Source organism: Dendrobates tinctorius, unplaced genomic scaffold, assembly GCF_039654945.1.
Source record: "Dendrobates tinctorius isolate UK_male_01 unplaced genomic scaffold, ASM3965494v1 ptg000116l, whole genome shotgun sequence".
NCBI classification, from domain to species: Eukaryota; Metazoa; Chordata; class Amphibia; order Anura; family Dendrobatidae; genus Dendrobates; species Dendrobates tinctorius.
In genome coordinates, this window is record NW_027361784.1 from 27,206,064 (window position 1) to 27,220,438 (window position 14,375).

Below are 14,375 nucleotides of genomic sequence, written 5' to 3' on the forward strand. Positions count from 1 at the left end.
AAGGTCCGGACACCGCACCACGTAAAGGTCCGGACACCGCACCACGTAAAGGTCCGGACACCGCACCACGTAAAGGTCCGGACACCGCACCACGTAAAGGTCCGGACACCGCACCACGTAAAGGTCCGGACACCGCACCACGTAAAGGTCCGGACACCGCACCACGTAAAGGTCCGGACACCGCACCACGTAAAGGTCCGGACACCGCACCACGTAAAGGTCCGGACACCGCACCACGTAAAGGTCCGGACACCGCACCACGTAAAGGTCCGGACACCGCACCACGTAAAGGTCCGGACACCGCACCACGTAAAGGTCCGGACACCGCACCACGTAAAGGTCCGGACACCGCACCACGTAAAGGTCCGGACACCGCACCACGTAAAGGTCCGGACACCGCACCACGTAAAGGTCCGGACACCGCACCACGTAAAGGTCCGGACACCGCACCACGTAAAGGTCCGGACACCGCACCACGTAAAGGTCCGGACACCGCACCACGTAAAGGTCCGGACACCGCACCACGTAAAGGTCCGGACACCGCACCACGTAAAGGTCCGGACACCGCACCACGTAAAGGTCCGGACACCGCACCACGTAAAGGTCCGGACACCGCACCACGTAAAGGTCCGGACACCGCACCACGTAAAGGTCCGGACACCGCACCACGTAAAGGTCCGGACACCGCACCACGTAAAGGTCCGGACACCGCACCACGTAAAGGTCCGGACACCGCACCACGTAAAGGTCCGGACACCGCACCACGTAAAGGTCCGGACACCGCACCACGTAAAGGTCCGGACACCGCACCACGTAAAGGTCCGGACACCGCACCACGTAAAGGTCCGGACACCGCACCACGTAAAGGTCCGGACACCGCACCACGTAAAGGTCCGGACACCGCACCACGTAAAGGTCCGGACACCGCACCACGTAAAGGTCCGGACACCGCACCACGTAAAGGTCCGGACACCGCACCACGTAAAGGTCCGGACACCGCACCACGTAAAGGTCCGGACACCGCACCACGCTAACAGTTTCCAGCATCTACAAATCTGTTCAATACGATGGACAAAGTCAAACAACAAACTGAAAAATAAAATAAAAATAAGTGAAGAAAAAGAAAACATATTACAAATATTCATCTAAAGGTGACGATTCAGAAGAGAAATAAAAGAAAACAAAGCCCTTACCGCAGCGATCATAATAGCGTTATCCAAAAAGCCGAAGCCAATAAACGGTAGTGCGTTGTGGACGAAAACTGGAATACAAAGAGGAAAAATCAGAACGGTAACAATTAGAAAGCACTATAGCCGTACTATGGAATTAATGGCGGTAGAGAATTAGAAAAACATGGCTGGTTAAATAAGAAAAACAGCGCCACACAAGACCAACGGTCGCATCTGGTAGTGCAGGTCATAACTATTGAAGTCAATCATCTAAGCTGCAATACCGCACACAACCTGTGGACAAGAGTGGCGCTGTTTTTGGAAAGGAAAAGTCCACTTTAAAAATGTTATTCAGCTACTTCTCAGATCTAGAACAAATCTAGTCCCAATCATGACTCCTGTACCCTGCTCTCCCAGGACCCTGCATGACGTGATCCCCATACAGGATTATGGAAGAGCAGCATTACAACCCCCTATTAAAGCAGTAATGGTGGCCACCCAGTGTGAGGATGACTCCAAGACTGAAATGTACTAGGGTGGGGGGTTTAGGTGAAGTCTTTAAAAAAAAAAAAAAAAGGATCGATACTATATATAAATTTTGCTCATTTTTATCTTGTAGGAAATTTAATGACAAATGGCACCAAACTGAGAATGTAAATACCGTGACATCTCTGTCCGGGTGACCTTTAGAAGGTAAAGAGCCATTATTAAATAGTAACATGTGGGTGCGGATCAGTGGGAAAGTCACATTTATTTTCACATTTAAATGGAAATTTAACCATAGATCTTCTACAACTATCATCTGAGCGCTCTGTCGGTAGGAGGTGAGCTGTGACATCCCCTATTGTGAATGGTGGATCCTGTGTTATCTACTGTATATAGAGGTGTTATCAGTCATTGTACAGGAGGTGAGCTGTGACATCCCCTATTATGAATGGGGGAGCCTGTGTTATCTACTTTATATAGCGGTGTTATCAGTCATTGTACAGGAGGAGGTGGTGAGCTGTGACATCCCCTATTGTGAATGGTGGATCCTGTGTTATCTACTGTATATAGCGGTGTTATCAGTCATTGTACAGGGGGAGGAGGTGAGCTGTGACATCACATAGTTGCAAGAGTTGCCAGGGAGATAACTGCAAGATGTCAGGATTTTTTATTAAATATAGTGATTTGTCAAATTAGAAAAACATAAAACCTTGTTTTACGAAGACACATAGCCTTGAATCTAGACATTATGTATAGGCCTCAGATGTACACGGCCCATCGTGCTCCCACCCATAACAGTATAATCCTATGGAAGTCTTACCGTGCTTCAGCTGTTTGGAGGAAGGTGGGGCGGCTTCAAGTTGTTCTGGGAGACAATAAAAGAAGATATATTAAGTAACTGCTGCAGCAAATTCTATATGATAATATAGAGCAATCTGCGGGAAGGGCTGGCACAGTAATTACACTGCTGGCTGCCAACGTCTACACCCGGCCCATGGGAAGCCGTCCCCAGGCTGAGTGCTGGGTAATTATATGAACATCTCAGCCGAGGCTTCAGCTTATGACAAATCATCTATGGAGAAACAAACCGGCAGAAAAGGCTTCAGTGTACAAAAAGCGGGATGTATCACCCCGCCATATAGCGCCACATACAGCTGCCATCAGGGAATCATGCCTCTTCCTACTGACCTTTCAATCCTTGGAGGGGTTTTCCTCCTTCTAAAGAAACATTTATGGACTAAGGACATTGATTACCTATAATTGTGGCGGGTCACCAATAACAGATCAGTGGAGATCACACACCTAGATCCCCCACTGATCAGCCTGCAACAGGTCCCTCGGGGCCGGACGTACACAATGTATCTGCAGAACAGCATCGTACAGCAAGTAGTGACCAATCCTGTGTACTGCAACACAGCTCCCATTGAAGTAAACAGGAGATGAGCTGTAATAAGCGACAACGGCCACTATATGGATGGAGCTCGGGACACTTTTTCCAATGGCACAAGGAGCTGCCAAGAGCTGATCCATGGGGGGTACAGGATGCCGGACCCCCACGATCTTATATTGGTGACCTTAGGATAGATCAATAACAGAAAAATCCTTGACATCCTCCTTTAAATACAACTAAATGATAGGAATATATTCATTTGGAGCATGTATATGTCGTCTTTGCTCTGGAATCGTTGGCAAAATTCTAAGGCGGAACTTTGGCTTTCCTTTTAATGAGGTTGGTCCGCAAATTAAAATATTAGCACGTCCCAATGCGGCAGAGAACAAAGCGATCTAAGGCCCCTCCTGAACAGATTGGGCTTTACAGGTCTGCAAAATGTGGATTCCTAGCAGCACGATTATTTAGTGCAGCTTTGGATGTGAGTAGAGCAGAACACTTTTCTTATGTTCCGACATCTCCGGTTATTCTAAGCTGAGTAATCAGATTCCCGGCACAGTCAGAATGGAAATGGCTCTGAATTATGAGCAGCTGATAATGATCCAAGTCATGGAATGTCCTGCAGTGACCGGCTGCCGATCTACAGCAGCGAGTCAGAAAATAAATGCAGAACTCTGGACTAAGATGGTGGAGGAAAGTCAGGAGGCTGCAGAGGTCGAGTCATTCAGCGGCTGCCAATCTCTAGGCACTAGAATATGACGTGACTAGTATAATAACATGATGTAGCCGACAGAAGTCCAGGAAAAAGCAGAACCCAACACTATCAGGTGCTCAATTTACTATTTTTTTTTTAAAACAAACAATATTGCTGTAATGTAACTGCCACAAATTTACAATTTTGGTAAATTAGAAGCAATTTTCATTATTATTGATCAGCTTTTGCAAAGTTTTCCACGTTATTTTCCTTCCTGAAACGCCACGCTATAAAGTGCCGTTTTACTTGCTTAGTTGATGCTCTTTTAGAAGCTGCTTTGAACTGCTGCTCTAGCAAGAATCTATGTTCGAATGCTACTTACAAAAAAAAACCACAATCGCTATGTGTGCTTCTCTGCTCTCTTCCCCCATGCTCAGGTTGCGAACTAGTATGTAAAATGTTTGAGTGCAGATCAGATTCTTGCTAGATCAGCAGGTCAAAGCAGCTTCTAAAAGAGTGTGAACAACAAAGGCAAAACAGAACTTATAGCATGGTATCAGAGAGAAAGAAGCAAAATAAGCTAACTATAAGGTATCCCACTGCATGCACCCCAGTGATAGACCTAAAAGTGAGATTATGGAGCCTGAAAGTCAAAAGTTCCAAACATTGTTTCCCTGTTTTTGTCAGTGTAAACCAGGCTCAGGCAGAAAATGGGTGAAGAAAATCATTACTATGACTCAAATACGATAAATATGAAGATGAGGAATGGCAAAGAATACGCCGCTGTACACTCATGGGCAGAGCGCTGCCATCCTCAGGAGAAAACTGATAAAAATACGCGATTGTGGGTTTCATCACCTGGAACAATTCCATCCAGCATCAGCACATTCCTGGGACACATTGCTTCCTTCTTGCTATAAATCCTCTAAACCTGTTATTTTTGGAGATCGTACAGGCCGGACACTACATGCTTTCTGCTCATCCCTAACGTTTTATGGCCAACAATACAATTTTATAGGGAATCTGTCACCAGTTTTTTGGCCTATCAACTAAAAATATCATCTAATAGAGTGTGAGCTATACATTCCCCAACTACTTGTGAAACCCCGACTCCCCATAAACCCCCCATAAAAACCTTTTTTATTGCTCCCGCGCTGTATGTAAATATCCTCGGTCCGGTCTGATGGGCATTGGTTCTGGTCCCTCTCTCCACCCCAAATTGGAGTGCTGCACGCATTCCGTTCTGTGAATAGCACGCGTAAAAGTCCTGTTGCTCGCGTTCAGGTCCCGCGCGTGCGCAGTATGATAGCCCAACTGCGGACAAAGCCGCATTAGTATGCATGCACCGGCGAACTATGTCCCGGAACACAGCGAAATACTTCCGGGACATAGTACTTTCAGCGCATGTTCACTAATGCTTTTTGGCTTTGCCCGCAGTTGGGCTATCATACTGCGCACGCGCGGGACCTGAACGCAAGCAACACTATTCACAGAACAGAATGCGTGCAACACGCCGATTTGGGGTGGAGAGAGGGACCAGAACCAACGCCCATCGGACCGGACCGAGGATATTTACATACAGTGCGGGAGCAATAAAAAGGTTTTTATGGGGGATTCATGGGGAGTCAGGGTGTTTCACAAGTAGTTGGGGAATGTCTAGCTCACACTATTAGATGATATTTTTAGTTGATAGGCCAAAAAACTGGTGACAGATTCCCTTTAACTATATTACCTGTGATCTAAGGGGTTAGAGTGTCTCCTTGTGGAAAGTAACAATCCATGCCTGGCATGCCAGAGTGAGGAGACTTATAAGCCATGAATGCTCCTCTGGGAAATTAAATAACTATCGCCACCTATTGGAAGCCATGATCCTAAAAGTAGATGTCGACTCTTTAAGAAACTATTTACATATTTAATCTCTCAGGAGAAGCATGCAAGACTCATAAGTCTCCTCACTCTGACGTGCCAGGCTTGGCTTGTCACTCTCCACAAGGAGAAACGTTACCCCTTAAACACCAGTACAGAGCCTCTCATCTAGCTAAATTATCTGTCATACTTTGCATTGATGAGGGGCAACACCCCGAAACATTGTGTCTGCAAATTGAGATTCTGGTTTGACTGTCATCCCAAGGCTCGTTAAAGGGTCGACATTGACTTTTAGGATCCCTGCTTCCTATAGGGGGCGTTAGAGTTCTATTCCTCTTCCACTCTGAAGAGTCAATTTACATATTTAATAATTATTCCTAAAGGTTATCAATTTTGTAAATATTATATTTTGCTCTTTTTCTGTTTTCTCTATTGAGGGCAACATCCCAGACCCCAAATCAGCTGTAACCTGTGGCTAGTCCTGAAAGTGAGCATTACAATTCCCTGTAGCGCCACCATAGGAGAATTAAAGCATTACACAGCGTCTTACTGTGGATATTTTTTTCTGCCTAAATGCAATAATTTTTTAATTGAGTTTTATTCACAAACTAGCTGAAGAGCCCGGCGCTGCCCAGGCATAGTAACTAACTGTGGTTAGTTATAGCAAATTATAATTATCCTCCATCCCATAGTCCCGTGCCCATATACCCATCATACATATCCACCATCCCATAGGCCCGTGCCCATATACCCATCATACATATCCTCCATCCCATAGTCGAGTGCCCATATACCCATCACACATCCTTCATCTCATAGTCCCGTGCCCATATACCCATCATACATATTCGCCATCTCATAGTCCCATGCCCATATACCCATCATACATCCTTCATCCCATAGTCCCATGCCCATATACCCATCACACATCCTCCATCCCATAGTCCCATGCCCATACACCCATCACACATCCTCCATCCCATACCCATACTCCCATCACACATCCTCCATCCCATAGTCCCATGCCCATATACCCATCATACATATCCTCCATCCCATAGTCAAGTGCCCATATACCCAGCATACATATCCGCTATCCCATAGTCCCATACCCATATACCCGTCATACATATCCTCCATCCCATAGTCCCATACCCATATACCCGTCATACATATCCTCCATTCCATAGTCCCGTGCCCATATACCCATCATACATATCCTCCATCCCATAGTCCCATACCCATATACCCGTCATACATATCCTCCATTCCATAGTCCCGTGCCCATATACCCATCATACATATCCTCCATCCCATAGTCCCGTGCCCATATACCCGTCATACATATCCTCCATCCCATAGTCCAGTTCCCATATACCCATCACACATCCTCCATCCCATTGTCAACCATTATGACATCATAATGAGCGGCGGGGCTTGCAACCTATGACGACATCAGTGTCGCCATGGCAACCATTATGACATCATAATAAGGGGCGGGGCTTGATACACACTTTTTCCCCCATTATGTAGATAGGGGCAAAATTGTTTGGTGAATTGGAACGCGCGGGGTTAAAATTTCGCCTCACAACATAGCCTAGGACGCTCTTTGGGTCCAGACGTGTGACTGTGCCAAATTTTGTGTCTGTAGCTGCGACGGTGCGGATGCCAATCCCGGACAAACACACACACTTGAGCTTTATATATTAGATGTCACACTGCTTTTACGGGCTCTTTGTTTTCCTGTACTATCAACTTTTATGTGGTCTGAGGCCATAAATCTGCTCTGTAAAAGGGGGATAAAAGAGTTCCAAATGCTCCTGTTGGAACGAGGTCACTGATGGATTCTCAGCTGACTGATTCTGCAACCAGCAATAGACAGCATAAGCAGCTACAGAAAGCAAATGGTGCAAAATTTGTAATGGAACCCAATAGGAACAAATGTTTTGGGGGGTTTTTTAGCGCAAAATAGACATTTAAGTAAAAAAAAAAAAAAAAAGAAACTAGATGCACTTTGTAGCTACACTAGAATGGCATATCTGACTTGTAATACCGTATTGGAAACAGTTCGGAATCTAGATTTAGGAGGAAGGAATGGGGCATGGGCAGGGTTAGAAATAAATGTCATGTCCGAAAACAAATTCTCCAGGAGGACAATTTCTAAAAGTTGGCAAATATGTAGAATAATATTGCCAACCACCACTGTCAGCAGTCTTGACCACCAGATTGCCGCTGTCGTATTTCTAAAGCAGGCTGTGAAATGATGCAGCCCCGTGATTGGTTATGAACATCTGTCCCATTGGTGACAAGTTGGGAAAGTTGCTAAAAATGAGGTTTGTTTGTTTTTTTAGTTTGTTTGGTTTTGTTTGTTTTTTTTTTAAGCCTGATGGCCACAGTCATTTAATCACCTGTGAAAAAAAGGGGACAGAGGCAATTAATCGTCACAAATAACATTAGTGTCAGCTTTAGGGAGCAAACACAGTCCGTGAGCAATTATCCCAGCACAAAGCGAAACGTCAGAGAGCCGAGAAACTGCAGAGTCAGGGCGATATCAGAAAGGACGAGGGACGGAAATGCTGACATGTGTCCCGTACGGATTTGTCAATAGAAATGCTTAGAACTTATATATTAACCAGACACGGGGCAAATATAAAATGCTGAGCGGCCAACATACAATAAACAGGTAACATGGACGAACAACCAAGAAGCCTACAACTGATCTTGAAAAAAAGTCACAAAACTGAACACGAGATTCTTAGCTTAACACTCAGATCAGACTGCATGAAGTCCACCGCCACGTGACAGAAGAACCTCATGGTGGGTTCCTAATCTTAAAGGGGTTGTCCAGGCTTGGGGCTCAAGTTTGCAGTCACTTGTAGTGTGTGTACTGTCAGAATTCTCTGATGTCAGCACCGCGACCACAAGTATGTGATTTGAATACACACGGTCACGTACCGACTAGTTGTGGGCGGTCTCACTTAATACAAGTGAATTGAGCGAGGCCGGAAACGTCTAGTCAGAATGTGGCCGGTGTACACTCCGTGGCTTTCTTCTACAGTCACAGACAGCACACAATGTACAGGTGAGACAGTTATAAATTAAACAATTATAAATTTGAAATTCAAAACTGTAACTGCCCTTGTTGCCGTTAGCAACCCATCACCTCCTTCATTTTAACAGAACAATAGTTTAAAATAAAATCTAAGCTTCAGTTGCTACAGGCAACAAGGTGTTCTCGTTTTGGACATTTTGGCCCGAAATACCAATATAGGCTCTGGTTTAATGCTTCATCATTGAAGCAGAAAGAAGAACATGGCGGCATACTGGATTTGATGCATTACCCATATCAAAGAAACCTGTACTGTTATGGTGTCTGTCATTTTGACAGGAAGAGTAGCGATGTGGACACTGCCTCTGACCCTGTGCATGTTTTTCTAGTTGCAGCTAGGTGAAGCGATGATGAGAATATTTCCCAACATTAAACAGTCACTGGAGGAGACTATTCAACTTTACTGTGTAGCTTGGGGCATGGTCAGCAGAGTCATCTCATTGTCAATACAAAGCAGGGCCAGCGGAGTAATTTCATTATTAACAGAGAGTAAGAGTAAAATAAGTAATCTCACAATCATCTGAGTGCATGGTGAGTAGAGTCATCTCAATATCATTCGAGGGGACGGTCAGCACAGTCATATCATTTGAGGAAAGTGATGGGAAGAGTTCTCAATTTTATTCAAGAACATGGTAAGCAGAGATATCACATAGGACATGGTCAACACAACGCAGTCATGTTATAAAAAGAGGGCAGGAGCAACAGAGACATCACATTAGCACTTAAAAGCAGGGTCAGCAGAGCCATCCCACATCAATGGAGGGCAGGGTCAGCAGAGCCATCCCACATCAATGGAGGGCAGGGTCAGCAGAGCCATCCCACATCAATAGAGGGCAGGGTCAGCAGAGCCATCCCACATCAATAGAGGGCAGGGTCAGCAGAGCCATCCCACATCAATAGAGGGCAGGGTCAGCAGAGCCATCCCACATCAATAGAGGGCAGGGTCAGCAGAGCCATCCCACATCAATAGAGGGCAGGGTCAGCAGAGCCATCCCATATCAATAGAGGGCAGGGTCAGCAGAGCCATCCCATATCAATAGAGGGCAGGGTCAGCAGAGCCATCCCATATCAATAGAGGGCAGGGTCAGCAGAGCCATCCCATATCAATAGAGGGCAGGGTCAGCAGAGCCATCCCATATCAATAGAGGGCAGGGTCAGCAGAGCCATCCCATATCAATAGAGGGCAGGGTCAGCAGAGCCATCCCATATGAATAGAGAGCAGGGTCAGCAGAGCCATCCCATATCAATAGAGGGCAGGGTCAGCAGAGCCATTCCATATCAATAGAGGGCAGGGTCAGCAGAGCCATCCCATATCAATAGAGGGCAGGGTCAGCAGAGCCATCCCATATCAATAGAGGGCAGGGTCAGCAGAGCCATCCCATATGAATAGAGGGCAGGGTCAGCAGAGCCATCCCATATGAATAGAGAGCAGGGTCAGCAGAGCCATCCCATATCAATAGAGGGCAGGGTCAGCAGAGCCATCCCATATCAATAGAGGGCAGGGTCAGCAGAGCCATCCCATATCAATAGAGGGCAGGGTCAGCAGAGCCATCCCATATCAATAGAGGGCAGGGTCAGCAGAGACATCCCATATCAATAGAGGGCAGGGTCAGCAGAGACATCCTATATCAATAAAGGGCAGGGTCAGTAGAGTCATCCCATATCAATAGAGGGCAGAGTCAACAGTCACGTCATTCGTCAACAGGCTTAGTAGAGTTATCTCATCAACAGGGGGCAGAGAAATCTTAATATCACAAAAAAGCAGGGTGAGCAGGATCCTCTAATTAAACCACTCACATCAAAATTTGTATCCTCTTAATTAACTGGGTAGAAAGGCAAAATGAGCAATTTTAAGCGCACAGTGCTATATATGACATCTGCAATATATTAAGAGAATAAAAACTTTGATGGGAGGACAATGAGGAGGAGAAGGAGGAGCAGCAGCGCTGCTTTAATGACAGCTGCACTGTATAGAGGACTAGATCAGGACAGCCATTCTATATGCATAAAGCTGTGTATGCAGCTCCAGTGCCGCTCCCTGCTCACCATCTGTACTCAACCTCTCCCTGGAGACGCATCATTTTCTGACCATTAATGGTCAATATACACTGCAAGTTCTCAGTCTGCCAGTGCACACCAGTCCACAGATCTCTATCAGGCCCAAGGATCCCGAAAGAGTGGATTACAATGGGGGCCCTAAGGATGACATTTGCAACTGAATGACATACAGGTCTGGGGATACAAAAGGTGCAACTATGACATACAGGTCTGGGGATGTCCTGGGAGATACAAAAGTTGCTGCAAATATCAGTGTAAATAGACAGAATAATTAATGTATATATAATTTTTTTTTATTCAATTGCCATAAAGCATTTGCATTCTTCCGCATTGTCTATACAGATAAAACAGGAAGAGGGTGTTTGTTGCCAATATAGCCACCCCAAACAGGAGGGAAAAAAACATAACGGAAATTTTCTTTTTAAAAAAAAAAAAAGAATGAACCTGCAGAATTTCATTTACAGGCTTAAGTGGAATTGAAAAGTCTAATTTATTACGCGACTTTCCCTTTAACTGGCTTCTTATAATCTCATCTGACCTGGCATAAATGGCGCTTTGAGTACAGGGAGGAGGAATAATAATAGTTCTGAGCGTTTACACAAATCCTGTAAGTGTGACGTCTGTTTCTCTAGTCATCGCGCCACTGATCCCTGAATTTCATTTTTTTTGGAGACTTTTTGCCAGATGCCGTGCCGGAGATCAGATGGGGCTGCCAGGACGGCTGACAACGTATCCGCCTAATTACAACAGCCGATCGATTCCCGTTGTCTCAGCGAGAAGATACAGGAGAACCCGAGGAACGCGACAACATAATCTGTGCACAGGAGAAACAGCGCCAAACAGCACGCCTTAAAGGGACCAGGTCACCAGATTATATGGCATCCACAAGAAAGGAGGGCAGGAGCCTTGCTGTGACATAATCCTACTAGAATTAAAGGGGTTGCTACCTTTCAGAAAATCCCGGTTCCCGGGAACAGTTTACTCGCCCTCCCTGTGTCCATGATCACCTACAGCACTGACATTACGTTGACAGCGCTGCAGTCAGTTAGCTTAGTGGCTCTGCCTGTTTAGAGCCGGTGATCTCACAGTCAACAATGCCAGCCAATAACAAACACAAGGAAAAGCAGCATAGATTCTGGGTTGGACCTGGGGAAGGTGAATAAAGCACTTTTTTTCCAAGCTAAAGGATAGGGATTTTCAGAAAGGTGAAAACCCCCTTTAAGATTGTAAGCTTTGACCCTGGAGTGAGAAAATTAAAATGTTATAGGGTCGGTTCCTATCTATGGATTGTGCAGATGGGTACAAACAAAAATGGCCAATGTGTGTGATAACTTTGGGCAGTACTGGCCGTCTATCTTATGTGTATGGGGACTACTCAACAGATGATGTTGGGGGAAAGAAGGATCGGTCATAAAAAAATGACAATATTTGATCCTTCTGTGAGATTAATCCGGCAGTTTACTCCTCTCTCCCCATTGAAAGCACATGGATACCCATGATAAGCCCTTATGTATGTGGGTCAGCAGGAAAGCGTGTAGGTACCTGAAGGCTGACTATGTAAGGTCTTTTGCGCAGGTTGTTTTTTTTTTTTTTTTATGAAAGAAGTCATCAATTACGAAAACTAAATAAACAGCTTTTAATTGATGAAATTGGATCGGGAAAATGCCGGATTCTAGATCAAAATATCAACTGCAACAAGTGAGAAGATCAAGAAGTAGGTATGAAGCCACGACGCTACTGAGTACTCCGAGCCATGGAACCGCCAAGGACAGAAATGAGATCGATAAAGATAAGAAGATATGTATATTTAATATAAGAGTTCACCTTCGTTTAAAGCAAAGTGCGGCCAATACAGCCGAATGGCTGAAAAAAGTGTCCCATGGGCGACACCACGTCCTTCGCATCTACACAGGACCCCAGGATGCAGATAGCACACACATTGGTGGAGGATGGAGCAGCCAGCTCGTCCTTCCACCAATCACCATGCGACAGACAGCAGACGCGATGACATCACTACATAACGTCTGCCGTGCGGAGTGGTCAGTGCACCGGAGCAGAGCGAAAGGTAACAGGAGTGACGGGAGTATATAGGGGAATAAGTGGGGGGGATCATACTGTATATAGGAGCTCATACAATACACAGTGGGACCATAGGGAGCTCACACTGTACACAGGGAGACCGCGGTGAGGCTCACATTGTATATACCGGGGGCTGTGTGGGGGCTCACACTGTATACACGGGGGCTGTGTGGGGGCTCACACTGTATACAAGGAAACTATGTTGGGGGGGGCTCACAATATACAAGGCGACTGTGGGGGGCTGACAATATAAGGGGGCTCACACTGTATATGGGGCTGTGGGGGGCTCACACAATATAAGGGGACTGTGTGGGGGCTCACACTGTATACAAGGGGACTGTGAGGGGCTCACACTGAATATATGGGGACTGTGTGGGGGCTCACACTGTATACAAAATTTATTTTTTAATGCCAGCATTCATCTAAAATAAAAATGAAACAACTTTTGACAATAGCCAACATTGAAGATTTTTTTTTGGCAAAGCTGATACATTATTTTAGATGCTATAATGCCAAAAAAAAAGTTGCAGAAGTGTACACTAATAAACCAGAATAAACTCACACTTCGGCCGTCATGCACAAGTCATGCATAAAATCCTTCAGCTGCCAAGCCACACACCAAAAATCACAGCATCATACCACGGTCATCTTCTGCTGCCACCACCTGAACATCAGGCGCCTGCATTGAATACGGAGGGGTTTTAGGGTATCGAGAGGCTAGAAAGAAATGTGAGAGTAAATGGATTTATACCTGTCTTTACAAAGTTTATCAATATCAAGTCAATACACCACAATGAACTATTGGACAAATGGAGCGGACTTTAGTTCTTCCACTGTATCTGCAGCAAATGTCATAATGTGCACTAAATTCTGCTCCATCTGTAGATGTAACATAAAGAATACGCTGATTAACAGGTTTTAGATTTTTGAGGAGGAGTTTGAAGAGTTTCTGCTCCAGAAACTCAGCAAAAAGACGCAGCGTGAACACACCCTTAGGTCCTCGGGGCTTTTTCAGTGTCTGGATGTACAGTTGTGGCCAAAAGTATTGACACCCCTGCAATTCGGTCAGATAATACTCCGTTTCTTCCTGAAAATGATTGCAATCACAAATTCTTTGGTATTATCTTCATTTATTTTGTCTTAAATGAAAAAACACAAAAGAGAATGAAGAAAAAAGCAAAACATTGATCATTTCACACAAAACTCCAAAAATGGGCCAGACAAAAGTATTGGCACCCTCAGCCTAATACTTGGTTGCACAACCTTTAGCCAAAATAACTGCGACCAACCGCTTCCGGTAACCATCAATGAGTTTCTTACAATGCTCTGCTGGAATTTTAGACCATTCTTCTTTGGCAAACTACTCCAGGTCCCTGATATTTGAAGGGTGCCTTCTCCAAACTGCCATTTTTAGATCTCTCCACAGGTGTTCTATGGGATTCAGGTCTGGACTCATTGCTGGCCACCTTAGAAGTCTCCAGTGCTTTCTCTCAAACCATTTTCTAGTGCTTTTTGAAGTGTGTT

General features: G+C 45.3%; 1 protein-coding gene across 1 annotated transcript in view; it reads right to left on the bottom strand.

Annotated features, from left to right (window-relative positions):
* TMEM65 (transmembrane protein 65) overlaps nt 1-14,375 on the bottom strand; it is a 53,874-nt gene that overhangs the window by 22,354 nt on the left and 17,145 nt on the right. Inside the window, exons 3-4 of the mRNA XM_073590301.1 lie at nt 2,476-2,520; nt 1,194-1,261 (exon numbers count right to left, since the gene is read on the bottom strand). Coding sequence (XP_073446402.1) covers nt 1,194-1,261; nt 2,476-2,520 — 113 coding nt within the window. The remainder of the gene's footprint in view (nt 1-1,193; nt 1,262-2,475; nt 2,521-14,375) is intronic.